The 18,019-nt window shown below is 37.7% G+C and overlaps 1 protein-coding gene across 6 annotated transcripts in view; it reads left to right on the top strand.

Annotated features, from left to right (window-relative positions):
- The window catches only part of ARHGEF9 (Cdc42 guanine nucleotide exchange factor 9), a 368,607-nt gene extending 359,088 nt beyond the window's left edge, over positions 1–9,519 (top strand). For all 6 annotated transcript variants that reach the window (XM_053579818.1, XM_053579819.1, XM_053579824.1 and 3 more), the window contains 2 exons: positions 2,412–2,480; positions 9,292–9,519. In XM_053579818.1, coding sequence (XP_053435793.1) covers positions 2,412–2,480; positions 9,292–9,473 — 251 coding nt within the window. In that variant the 3' untranslated portion in view covers positions 9,474–9,519. The remainder of the gene's footprint in view (positions 1–2,411; positions 2,481–9,291) is intronic.
- The last annotated feature ends 8,500 nt before the right edge of the window (positions 9,520–18,019 follow it).

The raw sequence follows: 18,019 nt of genomic DNA, 5'->3' as shown, positions 1-18,019 counted from the left end.
TTGATATCTGTATATAGTCTGTAATGATCAAATCAGATTAGGATATTTATCACCTCGAATTTATTTATTTATTTATTTTTTATTTGGTATTGTGATCATTCCAAATCTTCCCTTCTAGCTATTTTGAAATAGACAATGAAGTATTGTTAACAATAATTTCCCTACTATACTATCAATTTCTAGATTGTATTACTTCTAACTGTAGTTTTGTACCCATTATCCAACCTTTCATCATTCCCCCACCCTGAATCTTTCCTTCCTAGCTGCTGGTAACCACATTCTACTCTTTACCTTAATGACATCCAACTTTTTACCTCTCACATATTAATAAGATCATGTGGCATTTGTCTTTATGTGTCTGATTTATTTCACTTAACATACTGACCTCCAGTTCCATCTGTGTTGTTGCAAATGGCAGGATTTTATTGTTTTTATGGCTGAATAATATTACACTATATATGTTAATATATACCACTTTTTATTCATTGACAGGCATTTAGGCTGATTTTATATCTTGGCTATTGTGAATAATGCTACAATAAGCACAGAAGTGCAGATACCCTTTCAGTATTCTGATTTCCTTTCTTTTGTATGTATACTTAGTAGTGGGATTACTGAATTTTATTTTCTGTTTTTTGAGGAGTCTTCCTACAGTTTTCCATAATGGCTGTATTACTTTAAATTTGGTCTTTACAAAGAATTTACTTTTTTTTCCCTTATTGCAGTTTATTTCTGTTTTCTCCTAATTTTAGCATTTGTATACTCCTTTTTTTTTACTTTTTTTTTCTGTTTCATTGGTTGAATATGTTGTTTATTTTGATTTATAAAATCTAATAAAATCATTTAGAGTACATTTTCCTTTGAGTAAAGTTGTAACTATAATTCCATAGTTTGTAATATAAAATTCCCTTTTTATTCATTTTTTGATAATTTGTAACTTCAGGTATGATTTCCTCTTGATCCAGGTTTTATTCAGAATACTATCACTTCTAGTGTTTCAGATGAGAATTCTACTAAGAATCTGAACTTTTTATTTTATGATTAAGCTGGTTTTCTATCTTGAAGTTTATAAAATTATTTTCTCTGTTCTGAATTACAGAAATTTCACTAGTCAACATCTAGGTATATGTCTATGTATCTTAATTTTGACTGGGACGTAGAAAGCTCTTTTCACTCTTTCAACATTGTGTCTTTCTTTCACTTAGCCAAATTTTCTGTTACTTCCTTTTTTTTGCAGTTTTTGTCTGGGGCTGGGTTTTTGAACCCACCACCTCCAGTATATGGGGCCAACTTCCTACTCCTTTGAGCCACAGGTGCTGCCCTTCTGTTACTTCTTTTTTTATTATTATTAATATTAAATCATAGTTGTGTACATTAATGCGATCATGGGGCAACATACATTGTTTTTTCTTTCTTTTTTTTATTAAATCATAGCTGTGTACATCAATATGATCATGGGGCACCATACACTTGGTTCATAGACCATTTGACACATTTTCATCACATTAGTTGACATAGCCCTCCTGGCATTTTCTTAGTTACTTTATAAACAGTTTGACACATTTTTATTAGACTGGTTAACATAGCCTTCCTGGCATTTTCTTAGTTATTCTGTTAAGACAAGTATATTCTACATTTACTAAATTTCACATGTACCCTTGTAAGATGCACCACAGGTGTAATCCCACCTATCACCCTCCCTCCACCCATCATCCCTTCTCCCTCCCCTTCCTCTCCCCATTCCCCATATTCTTAGGTTATACCTGGGTTATAGCTTTCATATGAAAGCCAAAAATTAGTTTCATATTAGGGCTGAGTACATTGGATACTTTTTCTTCCATTCTTGGGATACTTTACTAAGGAGAATATGTTCCAGCTCCATCCATGTAAACATGAAAGAGGTAAAGTCTCCATCTTTCTTTAAGGCTGCATAATATTCCATGGTGTTACTTGTTTATTACTACTTTACATGTGACATTTTTCCTCCTTCTGCAACTTTTTATTACTTAAATATGCATTTTCTGTTCTAATTTTCTTTTGACTAATCATTTGTTTTCCTATGTATCTTTGTCTTTCATTACAAAATATTTCTTCCATTTTATGCCATACTATATTTAATCATTCTCCATTAAACAGCCTCTTTATAGCCCATATTCTCAATTTTTAGGGAGGGGGATTCTCTATTATACATCTCTGATATACATTTTTGTAACTAAGTTTTTGTCCAAGTTTCTGATGAATTTGCTTAGTGAAATTCTATAAGTGAAGTGCTGTGTCAAAGAAAATGAACCTTTTGTGTTTCAAGACTTCAGGTACTTCTTACCAAATTGCTTTTCCAAAAAGGTTTTACTAATTCATATTTTCAAGAAGTATATTTTTTCATAATAAAATCATATGTTTTACTTTTTCAGGTTTTGAAATTTCTGAAAACCAGAAGAGGCAGGCTGCACTGACTGTGAGAAAAGTCCCTAAACAAAAAGGTAAAGCTGTCTGTAGCTCCTCAGCCCCACTTGGTCTCTATGTGAAGCAGGGGAATCATAGGCTATGTGCTTGCTATACCTATGCTTATTTCTCTTCTGAGGTATCACTTGGATCATTGGAGGAGTCCAGGTTCCTGGGTGTCCCTGTTTGGTAAAAAAAAAAAAAAAAAAAAAAAAAACAAAGGGCGGCGCCTATGGCTCAGTCGGTAAGGCGCTGGCCCCATATACCGAGGGTGGCGGGTTCAAATCCGCCCCGGCCAAAATGCAAAAAAGCTAGAAAATAGCCGGGCGTTGTGGTGGGCGCCTGTAGTCCCAACTACTTGGGAGACTGAGGCAAGAGAATCGCTTAAGCCCATGAGTTGGAGGTTACTGTGAGCTGAGGGCCATAAAGTGAGACTCTGTCTCTACAAAAAAAAAAAAAAAATTGTCTTTAAAGCTTAATGCTAAGAAGGGAGTGATATAGAGTAGTTTTGTCCAAAGATAGCTCATAAATATAGAAAAACAATATAACCCATTTCTCTTTATTTTTACTAATAATTTAGAGACAGATGGACAATAGTAAATGTGTATAATTTATTTAATAGTTATAAATATATTGAGAATGTGTGTTCAGCTTACTTTTACTGGTTTGGGAGTTCTTGCTAAATCAGGGCTCCTCAAATCAGAATACAGAACATGAATCTAAACCAAGACAGAAGATGCAGAAATTTCCTCGCTTTCTCTGAATCATAAATCAAAGTACTTAAAAAATACCTTGAAAATCAATTTAAATCATAAATAAGGCTTTTTCCCCTCTTTTAAAATAAACCAGAGCAGAACTAAAATGCTGAGCTGAATAAAGGGAAGGAATTACCTTCTATTTATTAGAGTACCTATCCAGTATTAATCACTCTTAAGTTCTTTCAATTCATCTTTATGGTAATCATGAGAAGGTGGGCACTGTTAGCCCCATTTCCCAGATGAGGAAACTAAATCTTTGGATAAAGTGACTCTGAACCTAAATCAGCTGACTCAGAGTCCACTACTTCCTCCTCTCCATCTCAGGGTCCTGCTGATGTTCCATTCTCAGAAAGAAGGGCTCACTTTTCTATCTTGCTTCAGTTACTGACTGCTGATTCTGTTACTGATAGTCATTATCATTGTCTCAGTGGTGCACGATCTTAATGAGACCTTACTTGTCCAGGTCTCATCCTTCTACTTTTCAGTGAGCTCTCTGGTTCTGAATGAATTACCATACAAAATGATTACATTCAGGTTGTTTTAATTCTAGCAGCCACATAATGCACCCTTAATTACTCTCACAAGGTTCCTTTTATTAAGGATGCTTAGTGCCTATGAATATCTGATTTCCAATTAAGCAGTACACCTATCTGGGACCTTCTAACTATACATGCCTTTAAAATGCTTATTACTTCTTCCTCTTAGAAGACCCTCATTGACTCTTTCCTTCATCAATAAAATGTTATTCCTTTTAGATAGGGAATTAAAGCCAGGCACCCCCAACCTTTAGAGTGTTAAAATATGAGAGATGGCAATATAAGTATTTGACCTATAGTAACAGGAGACCTCTATAAGAGAATGTCCCTCTTATTCAGACAAATATTAGCAGAAAAGAGCCCTAGCCAGCTGAGAAGTCCTCAGGCTGTAAAAGGGATATGGTCCTAGCAACCAGCCTCTGTATCCTGGAGTCTCTCACCTTCTGAGCTTTTCTCACTCTGATATTCTCTACTGCCCCCACCATAGTAAAAAAGGAATTTTTTAACGCAGCTCAGATTTCCACAAGAATATCTAAGACTGACTTAACTTCACACTGAGATAACTGCAAGCAAAAAAATGTTCACTAAGCAATCCAAAGTTAACTAGAAGATATTCCTGCTAACTCATACCAAGCATTTGGGTTAGGTTCTTTCCCCAGATAGTCTATCTCTAGGATAGAGACTTTCCCCAGATAGTCTATCTCTAGTTTATCTATCTCTAGGATAAACACTGGTTCACTTGAACAGCTTTCTTTCCTTAACAGCAATCCTACAGTCTTCAAAGAAACTCATTTTGTTTCAGATCTCCCAAAATTATTACAAATATCCTCTATTATTTCTATTTTTGTTCTTTAATACTCTCCTAGTTTGGAGCTATAGTGAGTGATAGTTACATTTTGAGACCTAAGGGTGGTGCACATGTGGAAATGGTCATCAAACTCAGGAATTCAGTAGTTACAGCATGTACATGGAAAGATCAGGAAGGTGTTTTTTTCAGATAACTATGAAAGCTAGCTTCCTTAAACCTTCCAATGACCCATCCCTGGAAGTGATGAGGGGGGCATTATTAAGATTTCTGCAAGAAATCTTAATGAGATGTCATTGGATACGTCTTTACTTTAGTGTCCCCTTCCAGCATCATGGTGCACTATCAACTCAGTCTACTTCTCGGTGAGGGAGCCCCTGGCTGAAAGAATAACATAGAGAGTGCCAGATCTAGCTACAAAATGGCCTTTTCACTTTACCTTTGTCTTTCACACAGCCTTGGGATTTTAATAATTGATATATAACTTCTTGAAAGCTAGATGCTAATTTCTCATCCATCTATTATATTCAGCCTGAAAACATGGAGCTCCCCAGGGCCACCACCACAAAACATGATGCTCCCAGGGACACCCGGGAGCCTGGATTCCTCCACTGATCCACAGTCCCCATCTCCAGAGGTTTAGGGCCAGTATAAAATCAAATGAATGTCCTATAATAGCTAAAACAATCTTGAAAAAGAATAACTAAGTAAGAGTAATCGATCTATCCAATTTCAACACTTATTATATAGCTACAGTGATGAAAATAGTGTAATTTGAGTAGAGGGGGTAAACATATTATATTAATGGAACACAAGCCAGAAATATATGCCTGATTGTTTATTTTTATTGACATATAATAATCACACATATTTATCGGGTACGTATGATATTTTGATACATGCATACAATATGTAATGATCAAATCAGGGTAGTTGAGATATTAATCACATCAAACACTTGTCTTTTCTTTATGTTGGTAGTATTCCAGATTTTCTTTTCTAGCTATTTTAAAGTATACATAAATTATTGTTAACTATTGTCACCCTACTGTGCTATCAAATACAAGAACCTATTCCTTCTGCATTTTTATATCCATTAACCAACCTTTTATTATTCCCTCTGCCTCTGTTCTTCTCAGTCTCTGGTAACTATCATTATACTCTCTACCTCCATGAGATCCACTTTTTTAGTTCCCATATAAAAGTGAGGTCATATGATATTTGTCTTTATGTATCTAGCTTATTTCAATAACATAGAAACCTCTAGTTCTATCCATGTTGCTACAAATGACAAGATTTCATTTTTCATTCTTTTTTTTTTTTGAGAAAGAGTTTTACTATGTCATCCTGGGTAGAGTGTCATGACGTTATAGTTCATAGTAACCTCAAACTCTTGGGCTCAAGCTATCCTTTTGTCTCAGACTTCCAAGTGGCTGGGGCTATAGGTGGCTGTCATAATGCACAACTGTTTTTCCTATTTTTTAGTAGATATAGGGTCTTACTCTTACTCAGGCTGTTCTTTAGCTCCTAAGCTCAAGACGTCCACCTGCCTCAGCCTCCAAAGTGCTAGGATTACAGTTGTGAGCCACCATTTCCAGCTCAATGTTATTCTTTTTCATGGCTGAAAAATATTGCATTGTGTGTATATATACTATGTACTACATTTTAAATCTATTTATCCACTGATGGATATCCATATCTTAGTTATTGTGAATAGTGCTGCAGTAAACATGGAAGTGCATATATCTCTTTTATATACTGATTTTATTTCTTTTGGATATATACCCAGTAGTGGAATTGCTGGATTATATGCCAATGCTATTTTTAATTTTTTAAGGAACCTCTGCACTGTTTCTGGTAGTACTTTCTACTAATTTCCATTTCAACCAACAGTGCACTAGCATTTCTGCATCCTCACCAGCAAACATTATTTTTTTGTCTTTTTAATAAAAGCCTCACTGGGGTAACGTAATACCTCATTGTTGCCTTGATTAATTTTTCCCTAATGATTAGTGACATTAAGCAATGACCTGTTGGCCATTTGTATGTCTTCTTTAAGAAATGTCTATTCAAATCATTTTCCCATATTAATTGGATTATTCATTTTTTTTTTTTTTTGCTATTACTCTTTCATCAAACCAATAGTTTGTAAATATTTTCTCCCATTCTACAGGTCTTCTCTTCACTCCATTTATTGTTTCCTTTGTTGTGCAGAAGTTTTTTAGTTTCATGTAATCCCATTTGTCTGTTTTTGCTTTTATTTCCTGTTCTTTTGAAGTCTCACCCTAACAAATAATTGTCCAGTCCAATGTCCTGAAGCTTTCCCCCAATATTTTCTCCTGGTAGTTTTATGGTTTCAGATCTTACACTTAAGTCTTTAAATCTACTGGTATTTTTATTTGATTTTTATATATGATAAGAGATTAGGGGTCTAGTTTTATTCTTATGTATATGGACATCAAGTTTTTCCAGTGCCACTTATTGAAGAGACTGTCCTTTCTCCAAGATATGTTCTTGGCGTGTTTGTCAAAAACAAGTTGACTATAAATGTGTGGATTCATTTCTGAGTTATCTATTCTGTTCCATTGTTCTATATTTCTGTTTCCATTCCAATACCACATTGTTTTGTTTATTATAGCTTTGTAGTATATTTTGAAGTGTAATGCCACCAGCTTTGCCATTTTTTCTCATGATTGCTTTGGCTACTTGTTTTTTTTGTGGATCCATAAGAATTTTAGGATTTTTAATTTCTGTCAAAAATGTCATTGGAATTTTGGTACAGACTACATTGATTCTTCAGATTACAAGTAAGCCCAATTGCTTTTTGATAAAGATGCAAAAAAAATTCATTGGAGGAAGAGTAGCCTTTTCAACAAATAATGCTAAGGCAGTGGGATTTCCATAGGCAAAAAGCAAAGATCCTAAACCCACACCCTATACAAAAATTAATTCAAAATTATTCATGGTGTTATAAAGCAACAGAACTATTAGGGAAAAGATAGTAAGAAATCTGCATGATGTAGGGCCAAGCAAAAAAGTCTTTAGATTTGACATCAAAAGCTCAAACCACAAAATGAAAAACGATGAATTGGACTTTATCAAAATTGAAAATTTTGCTCTGTGAAAGACTGTGAATAGGATGAAAAGACAAGCTATAGGATGGAGAAAATATCCATAAACCACATAACTGACAAAATACTATTTTAGCATATATTAAGAGTTCCCTAAACTCAACAATAATACCAAATACTCCAATTATAAAATGAACAAAAGATGCAAACAGTTATTTTACTTAAGAGGCTATATGGATGGTAATTAAGCACATGATAAAATGTTCAACATCATTAGTCATTAGAGAAATGCAAATTAAAACCACAATGTGATACCACTACAATAATAATCTCAAATAAAACCTTTTTTAAAAAAGTGAAATTAGCACCGATGCTGCCTTAATATGATACTCTTTCCAGGGTAGTGGGATTTAGTTGTCAAACAAAGGCAAACAGAGAAGCTACAGTGTTGGAATTTCAGACCCTGGCAAACAGATGAGGAAGGTATTTGGGAATTGCAGGGAGGCCTTCTCACATGTCTGTGCCATAAGCTGTATATCTCACCCTATTCTGCAATAAATATAGATCAGGACTTCTATTTCCTTTTTTTTAGACAGAATTGTGCTCTGTCACCTAGGCTGTTGTGCAGAGGCATCATCATAACTCACTGCAACTTCAAACTCCTGGACTCAAGCTATCCTCCTGCTTCAGCCTCCCAAGTAGCTGGAAATATAGGCACATGCTACGATGCCCAGCTAATTTTTCTATTTTAAGTAGAGATGAGGTCTTGTTCCTGCTCAGGCGGCTGTCCATCTCTTGAGCTCAAGAAATAATCCTTCCTCAGCCTCCCAGAGTGTTAATGATTACAGGGATGAACCTCCATGCCCAGCCAAAGTCAGGATTAAAATTTCACTTTAGGCCCACATACTAATGGAACCCACCTACTGAAGTTGAGTAAGTCTTTAATCTTAGTGTCATTGAAGCTGTTCCCTTTGAAAGGTCACAGTTATATTCCAAGTATTCCCTACTTTTCATTAATCTTATCTTCTGGTGGTAAGTTTGCTTTCTCCCTTAGCTATCAGTGTCAATTCCCTTTTAAATGAAGGTTCACCACTGCCAACCCAGGGGAGGACACTAAATTACTTGTACCTTATGCTTTTAGAAAACTATTCCCTTTTGCCGCTAGAGTCCTTCCTTGGAGTCAGTACTTCTTAACTAGTCTCTTTTGACACTTCCACGGTGGATTTGGAGAAAACCAAAGTCCTTTGGAGTTTAATGGAGTTTGTTGGGTTTTGTGCAGGACCAAGACCCTACATAAAGGATTAACATCTCTTGGAAAGAGCTCTGAAGTGAGAAGTCGAAGAGTATGGGTTCTAGGCTTGCTTTTTTGCTAACTTACCGTGATGCTTCCCTCCAGGTCTTAATTCCCTTATGTATAAAAGGGTTGATGGCAATACTCCAGATTGCTTAATGATACCTGACTAGATGTGGAAGTAAGAGGGGTTGCAGTAATAGCCATACAACAGATTCCAAAATCTGTTAGGAAGAGGAATTTTTCCCTTGGATGATTTGCAATACTAGTTCATACTCTGTGAACTAATCTACCTTGAACTGTCTTCCCAGAGTGGTCCCTGGGTGATTTGAGGAGCCCTTTGTGATGTAATTTATACTCTTTGCCTTTGATCTCCTATCTATTCTAGGTGTCAACTCTGCCCGCTCAGTTCCTCCTTCATACCCACCACCGCAAGACCCGTTAAACCAGGGCCAGTACCTGGTCCCCGATGGCATCGCTCAGTCACAGGTCTTTGAATTCACCGAACCCAAACGCAGCCAGTCACCATTTTGGCAAAACTTCAGCAAGTTAACTCCTTTCAAAAAATAATACCTATAGGGAGGCAGATAATTTTAAAATAAAGTAAATAAAATTATATTTATAGATGGACCTTTTTTCGGAGAAGCACTGTTGAAATTTATACATATACATGGACACAGAGGCCAATGAGTACACATACATACATACAGACACACTTGCACATGCAGAGAGAGAGAGAGAAGAGACAGACACACATGCAGAAAGAGAGAGAGGAGGGGGGAGAGAGAGAGAGAGAAAAGGACCAAAACCATTTTCTGTTGTTTTGGGGAAGTGAAATCTGTAGCTGTTACGAACTTCCAAACATGTGATCCCTTCTTATAAGTTTTCAGTTTTTACCCTGTCCCCCTCTCCTTTTCATTCAGAAATTGACATTTCTATCTGTTCCTTTTTCTTATTGAAATGATCTCTTTTCTTCCCCTGTGAGTGAGATGTGTTTGTATTGATTATTTCTTTCCTGATGATACATACTGATGCTGATAATTTCTGAATTTAATTTAATGTGATGGATTTGGGGGTATTGGAATTTCTTCCCTCTTTCATGTTTCACTGAGGAGGAGGAAGATCCCCTTTCTCCTCTCTCTCAGCTAATCATCTGTGAATGTTCCTATACCCCTAAAGTTGCTCCTAACAGCCTTTCCCAAGCATCCTCTGTCTTCAGTTACAGTCTGTTGTGCCCTGTGATATAACTGCTAAGTATTCCTGTTGCTTTTGCATTGTTTTAGGCATCCTGGAGGAATCAAAAAAAAAAAAAAACAAACAGAAGAAAGGAAGTTAGAATTAGGCTAGAGGAGACTTCTGTTTAGGGATCATTCTGCATTTAGGCTGTTTCTTTAGCACTAAGGGTTCTCATTTTGCAGCACTGCTAATTCACTGCAGTTTTGCATCTAGAAGTCAGTTTGAGACACTTATTCTCTTTTTCAAGCTGCTTTTGTTATGGGTCTTTTCCTAGGCCTATTCCTCCCCTAGCCCAAAAGAAGATCTGAACTGGAAGCAAAGAGATTGAGAATCTGCCTCCTGAAAAAGGCATTTATCTACAACCCCCCCCCCCCCAGTACCAAATAGGTATAAGACATGGCTCCCTCACGGACAGTTCAGTCTCCTGGTCATCCCGGCTCTCATTTGCAGGTTTTTTAGGCAGCATTGATAGGAGTCTATGGAGGGGTTCAAGACAGAGCCCATCTGACCAAGATCATCAGCTGCCTTCAAGTTATTGATCTGGACAGGGTACACAGCTGACAGTAACTTCTTACAGGGTAAAAGGGATTGACATAGAAAGAGACAACTTTGATCCAAGATCATACCTGCAATTTCTACCTCCCTAATTGTGTGAGAATTCCTCCATTGTTAATAGATTGCATGGACAATCGTCCCTTGCTCCTTCTTTCCCCTCTTCCTGTTTTTCTCCTTTCTCTCACCATCCTGGCACAGGAAGATTACTGGTGTTGGCATAGTTAAAACAGCTCTGATACTTGAAGAAGGCCCTGTTTCCAACATCCTCTCATCCCAGGACATTTGAGGCAAGTAAGTTAGGGTCCCAGGGGTACTTTTCCTTCTGGAAAAAGGATATAAGGCAGAGATTCTACCCTCAGGCTCATTTTTGGCAGGCTTTCCTCTTGGATAAAATGAACTTCCATAAAAAGGCAGGTTTCCTATAGTTGCAGGAATATCTGTTTCTCTTCTTCATATGGATCTTTGAATGGATGGGCCTTGAATAGCAAGGTGAATGGGGTATAAAGGAGTGAGGAAGATCTTGGCTGTGGCAGGCAAGCCTGCCTAGTGAGGTATATGGAGTTTGGGAGTCTGTCCTGGACCACACAGGAGAAGCTTCATCACAAAAGTACTTCACCTTACAAAGCAGCAACCACGGCTATATGAGACCATGGCTATGTGAGCACTACCCAGCCTGGGACTCTTTTCTCTGTGGAAATCAAATTATAAACTGCTTAAGCTTCCCTTCAATTACAGCCAAGTCAGACTTGTCTAGTAAATAAAGGATGAGCCTGAGCTGAGTAGAAGACTAGGACTTGGACTGGCTACCACTGCTCAGCACATGACCTAGCTTCTTAAGCTCCACCCAGCACACAGGCTAAAACATCCTCCCTGGAAAACAGAGTGTGTTTCGGTAGCTGTGCAGGCCTCCTTTAGAGTACTTTTTTTCTATTTTGTGCTCCTCCTTACTAGGCTTGCCCTTGACATGCTTTTCTAGGGTTTGGCTACACACCAATAGGGGATGCTTAGACAAGTCCCTTGGTCTACATCTGTTGGGTAGGCTTTCTCATTTGCCCCTTCCCTGGGGCCTGTGCCCAGGGCCCCAGAATGACCCCCACTTCTCTACCCAGCTCACTGACCTTAACAGATGCCAGTAATTTGTGGAAATAACAATAAATCAGTTATACATTGGTTAGAGTATCCCCCTAGCCTATGGAAGCAAAGTATGCCAGTGGCTAAAAACCCCAAGGGGAGCCCAATTAATTACCTGGGCTCAGTGCCCAAACCTCACAACAATACTGTCCCCAGGAACTCTGTAATTCTCCTGTTTCTACCTTTTCCAGAGCTCTCCTTTCTTCAACTTAGTGAGGTCTCAATTTGCTCCCCAAAGGCTTTGCTAGTATATTCTATGAGCCCTGCTGTGGAGAAGTCCTAAAGGCAGAAATATAGCTCTTATTTATCCCTTTCTCCCCCTCTATCTATGTGTATATGTGTAATGGATCTATAAGGACAGAATGAGAGAGTTCTAATAGTTCTAGTATGAAGCCAAATAGTGATATTTTAGTGCTTTTGAGATAGGGTAGGCTGGGGTTGGATGGATGGGCATTTTGATTATCCCTGCTGCTCTGCATTTGCCAGTTTATTCTTTTGTTTCTTATGTTTGACCTTGTCAAACAAATGTCAAAGTTGTGTGTTTAAAAAAATGTTTAAGACAAATATGTTGTAATGACACAAAGCCTTATGAAAATCTTTATGGAATTCAATAAAAGAAGTAAAAAGATATCATTAGGCATAGCTCTGTTGTCATTTGTGTGTGTGTGTGTGTGTGTGTGTTTGCTGGTTGCAAACTAAAGGAAATTTGCTTGGTATGGGGCAACTTACCCCAACCCATTATTGACTTGCCAACCTTGCTGTTCCATTCCCAAGCATTCTATGGGATGTATGCAACCTTCCATGTGTTTTCTGGAAGAATGAAGCATAAAACCAAGTTCAATCCTATAACCAGGGGCACTTCAAGTATCTTTATTATGGGATTGAACTTCACGTCACCTGACCCTTTGATTAGACTTGAAAACCCAGTCCTGACTTCACTCCTTTTACTTATAGCAGCAAGTCCAGTACCCCCCTGGCACTCATGGAAACTTAAAGCTGCCCTTTTAACCTAGCCAGAGGCCGTATCACTTAGGAATGCCCCATTCCCATTTCCTTCCTAAAGCCTTTTGTCCTATCTCTTTAGAGGTAGATACTTCACTTATGTATGTAAGAATGGGTGCCTTATCTTTTCTTCTGTCATGGTGTCATCTGCATGCTCCTTGCTTCCCAGTAGGCCTTCATGTGTTGCTTTATGTTGCCTGTGAGAGACTCATACTGAGTCTGTTCTGGCATTGTCTCACCTGTCTTTCTCCATAGCAACTAAACACTGACCCCATTAAAGTGCTTATTTACTAAAATGGTCCAGAGAATTGTTCCAAGCTGCAGAGTTGGGAGTGGGGAGCAGGTATTGGACCTCTGGGTTAGGGTTTGAGACTGAGCCCTGTCTATCTAGAACTTAGAAATGCTTCTCCCCACCAAGAATTTGAAGAAAATGATAAACCTTTCTCTCCTTTGCTAACTTCTCCCTTTTCTCCATTTCTTTGCTCTCCTCATTTAATCCCTTCCTATATAATTAATTACCTTGTCCTTTTTCCCTGGGGTCTACAATCTCTCCCCCACCAAAATTAGCAGGACTTAGTCCTTAGCAATCCCTTCTGACAACAATTGCAAGTCCAGGTATCCCTGAGACTTGGGTTCAGTAATTCACTAGAAATACTCACAGAACTAACTGTTATGCTAACAATTATAGCTAATGAATACAGATTAAAATCAGTCAAGGGAAAAAGCACAAAGGGGATAATCCAAGAAAGTAACAAAAGCAGAGGACAACTTTTGTCATCTTCTCCCTGTGGAGTTAGGACAATTTTACTTCCTCAGCATTGATATTTGACAGTATTCATGGAATGAATATTGCCAATCAGTGACACTCACCCAAGATTTTAGAGATTTTGCTGGGGCTCCATCACTGACCCTATGGTTGATCTCAGTCTCCAGTCTCTTCAGGAGGTGAGCTGATATTGGGTAACCCAAATCCCCAGCCTAAGGCACATTTGTTAGCATAGCAAAAAGCCTAACCTAAATCACATTGTTAGACTACCCATGGGTCAAGGACGCCAAGCAAACAAAAATTTATTAGGCATGACATTCCAAGAGTTTGAAGGTTACCTTTCAGAAACAGAGGAAAAAGGTAAGACCTCTCCCTGGGAAATGTTAAATTCTTTACTACAGGATGGCGCCTGTGGCTCACTGGGTGGGGCGCTGGCCCTATATATCAAGGGTGGCGGGTTTGAACCTGGCCCTGGCCAAACTACAAAACAAAACAAAAAAAATAGCCAGGCATTATGGCGGGCGCCTATAGTCCCAGCTCCTTGGGAGGCTGAGGCAAGAGAATCGCCTAAGCCCAGGAATTGGAGGTTGCTGTCTACCGAGTGTGATAAAGTGAGAACACAAGGACAATTGTGTCTGGCTGTATAAAACAGGAACCTTCAAAAAAAAATTCTTTACTATACAAATGGAAAAGGCATGAGCTAGAGGATGGGAAAAGGAATACAGAGTGTTCTAAGAGAGATGAATATTATAACTAAAGTCCTTGCACATTAGATCAGATGGAATAAACAGACTCTGGATAACACGTGGCATTTGTAAATGTATTAATCACAAATATTGATTGAACTTGAATGCTAACACATCCAGACTCTGGGATATAGAGGTGAAGAATCAGATAACTGCTCCTACCTGCACAGTGCTTATGTTATGGTAAATCTCTTTCAAGTATTATACATACTCCTATGTAAATGTATATTCTTGGGATGGGGAAAAGGTTGCATCTTCTAAGCTCTGGTAGCAAACCAACCACAAGTACAAAGAGCTTCAGCCAGATCCCTCCAAAGCATGTAACCTCCTGGTCATGTCCTCTGTCTACTGTTCATCATTATCTAAGGCAGTCCAGACTCATTCCGAGTCCCACACCTATAGGCATATATAACCCCATTTCATAGATGTTGAAAACAATAAGATCAAGTCAAACACTTTATTATTGATAAATATTTGCTGGCATTTATGAGGCATTTGCTCATATGCTAAGCTTCATGATAGGTTCTCACAATTACCTAAAGAATTTAACCTTTCACAGGCTGTTGATGTACCATCCTTCCCCTTAACCATTTCTGTGCACACTAGCTTGACTTCCATTATCCAGTGCTGTCCTCTGGCTTCTGGAAACCTACTTTTTCAACCTAACATCCCAGAAGTGCTTGGGGATTACTGCCTTTTCTGCGCTGGTGGGTAGCTCTTAATGACCGATAGAATAATAAATATCTTGGCTCCTTTACCTCTCAGTTGTGGTAATTCTGAAGTGTGTGGGTTTGACTTTCCCACAGGCTCTCTAGGGGTTAAGCTTCAGTTGCCTACTGCAGTAACTGTTTAATAACATACACAATATTTATTGTCTTCACTTTCCTTCATCATGTTCCTGCTTCTCCCTTGCCAAAGGGTGTGATTCTGGGGAATATTTAGCTAAGATATATGAATGAGTGCTCACTATGTGTTACATGAAGTGTTATACATGCTCTCCTCATTGAAACATTGGTGTTTTTGTCAGGAATTGTGTCTGGCTGCATAAAACAGGAACCTTCAAATAAAGCATCCCATTCATGGATCAGATTCAATAAGGAAAAAAATATTTAAATAAAAGGGAAGAAAAATAGTAGTACTTCAAGCAGTAGCTTGGGGTGTGACATAACTCCAGAAGGTCTTTCTTGGTAACCCAGAAGTCCCATTAAGGAAGTGATTGTATTGAAGCAGAGCCATCAGTAAAATGATTTTCAAGTTGCTGGGTCATGACATGAATTTATTTGAGCATGATCAGAATTTTAAAAGATAAAGAGGATAGGATAGGATAAGATACAAGAGAGGAGGGGAGGGAAGCAGAGGGGAGGAGGGGGAGGAGAGAACAGGAAAAAAGAGATGAAGGGAGGGGAGGAGATGGAAGGAAAGGAGAAAGAAGAGAATTAGAAATAGAGCTGAAAATGGAATATTGTAGGTAGAAAAGGCATGTACTATTTTGAATATATTATATATATTTTTTACTGGGGTGCAATCTTAAAGTTACTTCTTACTGTTAACTGTCACAAATAAAGTTGCATAAACACTAGGGTGGATCCAGACTGCCTAGGTTCAAACCCTGGCTCTATTGTTGGTCGGCTATGTGATCTTGTGGAAGTTAGATGACTATTCTTTCCCAGTTTCTCTCTCTGTGTAATGAAGATTATAATGGTACTCATCTGTGACTGAGAAACTGTTAATTGCCTGTCTTATCTGTTTTTCCCTTCTTATTTGCAACTTGAACACCAATTTTGTTTTGGGCAACAATATGCATGGTTAAATACTCATTTCTCCAGCCTCTCTTGCAGCAGGAGTTATCCAATACCTGACTAAGGAAATGTAAGGAGAATTTTGTTGTTGGGGAACTGACTTCTGAGAAAGCTTTTGCTCCCCATTAAAAGGGGAGATATGTGGCTGGCATCAACACTTCTTTTCTTCTCCTCATATCTGGAACTTTGACAGTTACCTTGTGGCGCATGAAGTAACAAGCATGAAGATAAAGTCTACATACTAACTATGGTAACAGGGAAAGGTGGTGCTATGCTATGGTTTGAATGTTCCCTCCAAAACTCATATTGAAACTTAATCCTCAATTTTGAGAGGTGAGGTCTTTAAAAACTTATAGAATCATGAGGCCTCTGCCCTCATAAATGGATGAATCCATCCATGGAATAAGATTAATGGGTTATCATCATGGTACTGGAACTGGTGGCTTTATAGGAAGAGCAAGAGAGACCTGAAATAGCACATTAGCATGCTCAGTCCCCTCACTATGTCATACCCTCTGCTGCTTCATGCATCCATAGAGAGTCCCCACCAGCAAAAAGGCACTCACTAGATGAGGCCGCTTGACCTTGAACTTCTCAGCCTTCAGAACTGTAGGAATAAATAATAAAGAGTAAATTTCTTTTATTTATAAATTACCCAATTTTAGTTACTCTGTTATAAGGAACATAAAATGGACCAAGACAGTTGGGAAGAGACTGGATTCCTAGTTGCATCAGCAAACTACAGAAATAATGCCATCATGAACAGACATTTTTCAAAGGAGGACATGAGAATGACCAACAAACATGAAAAAATGCTCAACAGCACTAATCATCAGAGAAATGCATATTAAAACCAAACTGATATATCACTGTACTCCAGTCAGTATGGTTATTATTAAAATTCAAACAATAAACTGTTTGTGAGGATGCTGAGAAAAGAGGAAAGTTTATACACTGCTGGTGGGAATGTAAAATTGTGCAACCTCTATGGAAAACAGTATGCAAATTTCTCTAAGAACCAAAAAATAGAACTATCATTTGATCCATAAATCCCACTGCTGGGTATCTACCCAAAAGAAAATAAATGATATCAAAAAATAATCTTCACTTGTATGTTTATCACAGAACTATTCATAATAGCAAAGATATAGAATGAAACTAAGTGTCCAACAATGGATAAATGGATAAAGAAAATATGGTATACATCCACAATGGAATACTATTCAGCTATAAATAGTAAAATCATGTCTTTTGCAGCAACATAGATGGAACTGGGGGACATTATCTTAAGTGAAGCTATTTAGAAAGCAAATAATATATGTGAATGTTTTAATATAATAACTTCATATGCAAGAGTTATTATTATACTTAGGGGAATAGGAAGATGGGTGTTTTTTGTTTCTTTTTAATATGGTGTTATCTGTGGGGTAACCGGTGTTGTAAACTGCTTTTTTCCCCTATTAACGAGGTAATGAAAAGTCTACTCCTCTTTGTGTCAACTATGCTCTTTGATGATGTATGGATAATACCCATCCATTCTCAGAATTGAGAATATTATTCAATGCCTCTATGAATAGCAGTTTCAGTCATTTCACAATAAATAAAAAGAAACCAGCTTTTCCCTACAAACAAAACAAAGAAAAATGTCAGCAGCCACTTAATCTCCGGTTTATTACCATGTGAAAAAAAGGAACTCCAATTTGAGTAATCTACAATTAGATACATCTTATGTTTCTTGGGGCAAAAAATAATCTCCAACTTTCATAGGGATCATTATGATGATAAAATAAGTTAATACATGTTAAGCACCAGCAAAAGTGGTAGCTCAATAAAATGACACTTATTATTGTTGTTACATTAAATCACAGTGAGGTTTGGAGA

This window comes from Nycticebus coucang, chromosome X (assembly GCF_027406575.1).
Source record: "Nycticebus coucang isolate mNycCou1 chromosome X, mNycCou1.pri, whole genome shotgun sequence".
Classification (NCBI taxonomy): Eukaryota; Metazoa; Chordata; class Mammalia; order Primates; family Lorisidae; genus Nycticebus; species Nycticebus coucang.
Note: the sequence above shows the minus strand (reverse complement) of the source record. Positions and strands in the feature narration are given on the sequence as shown.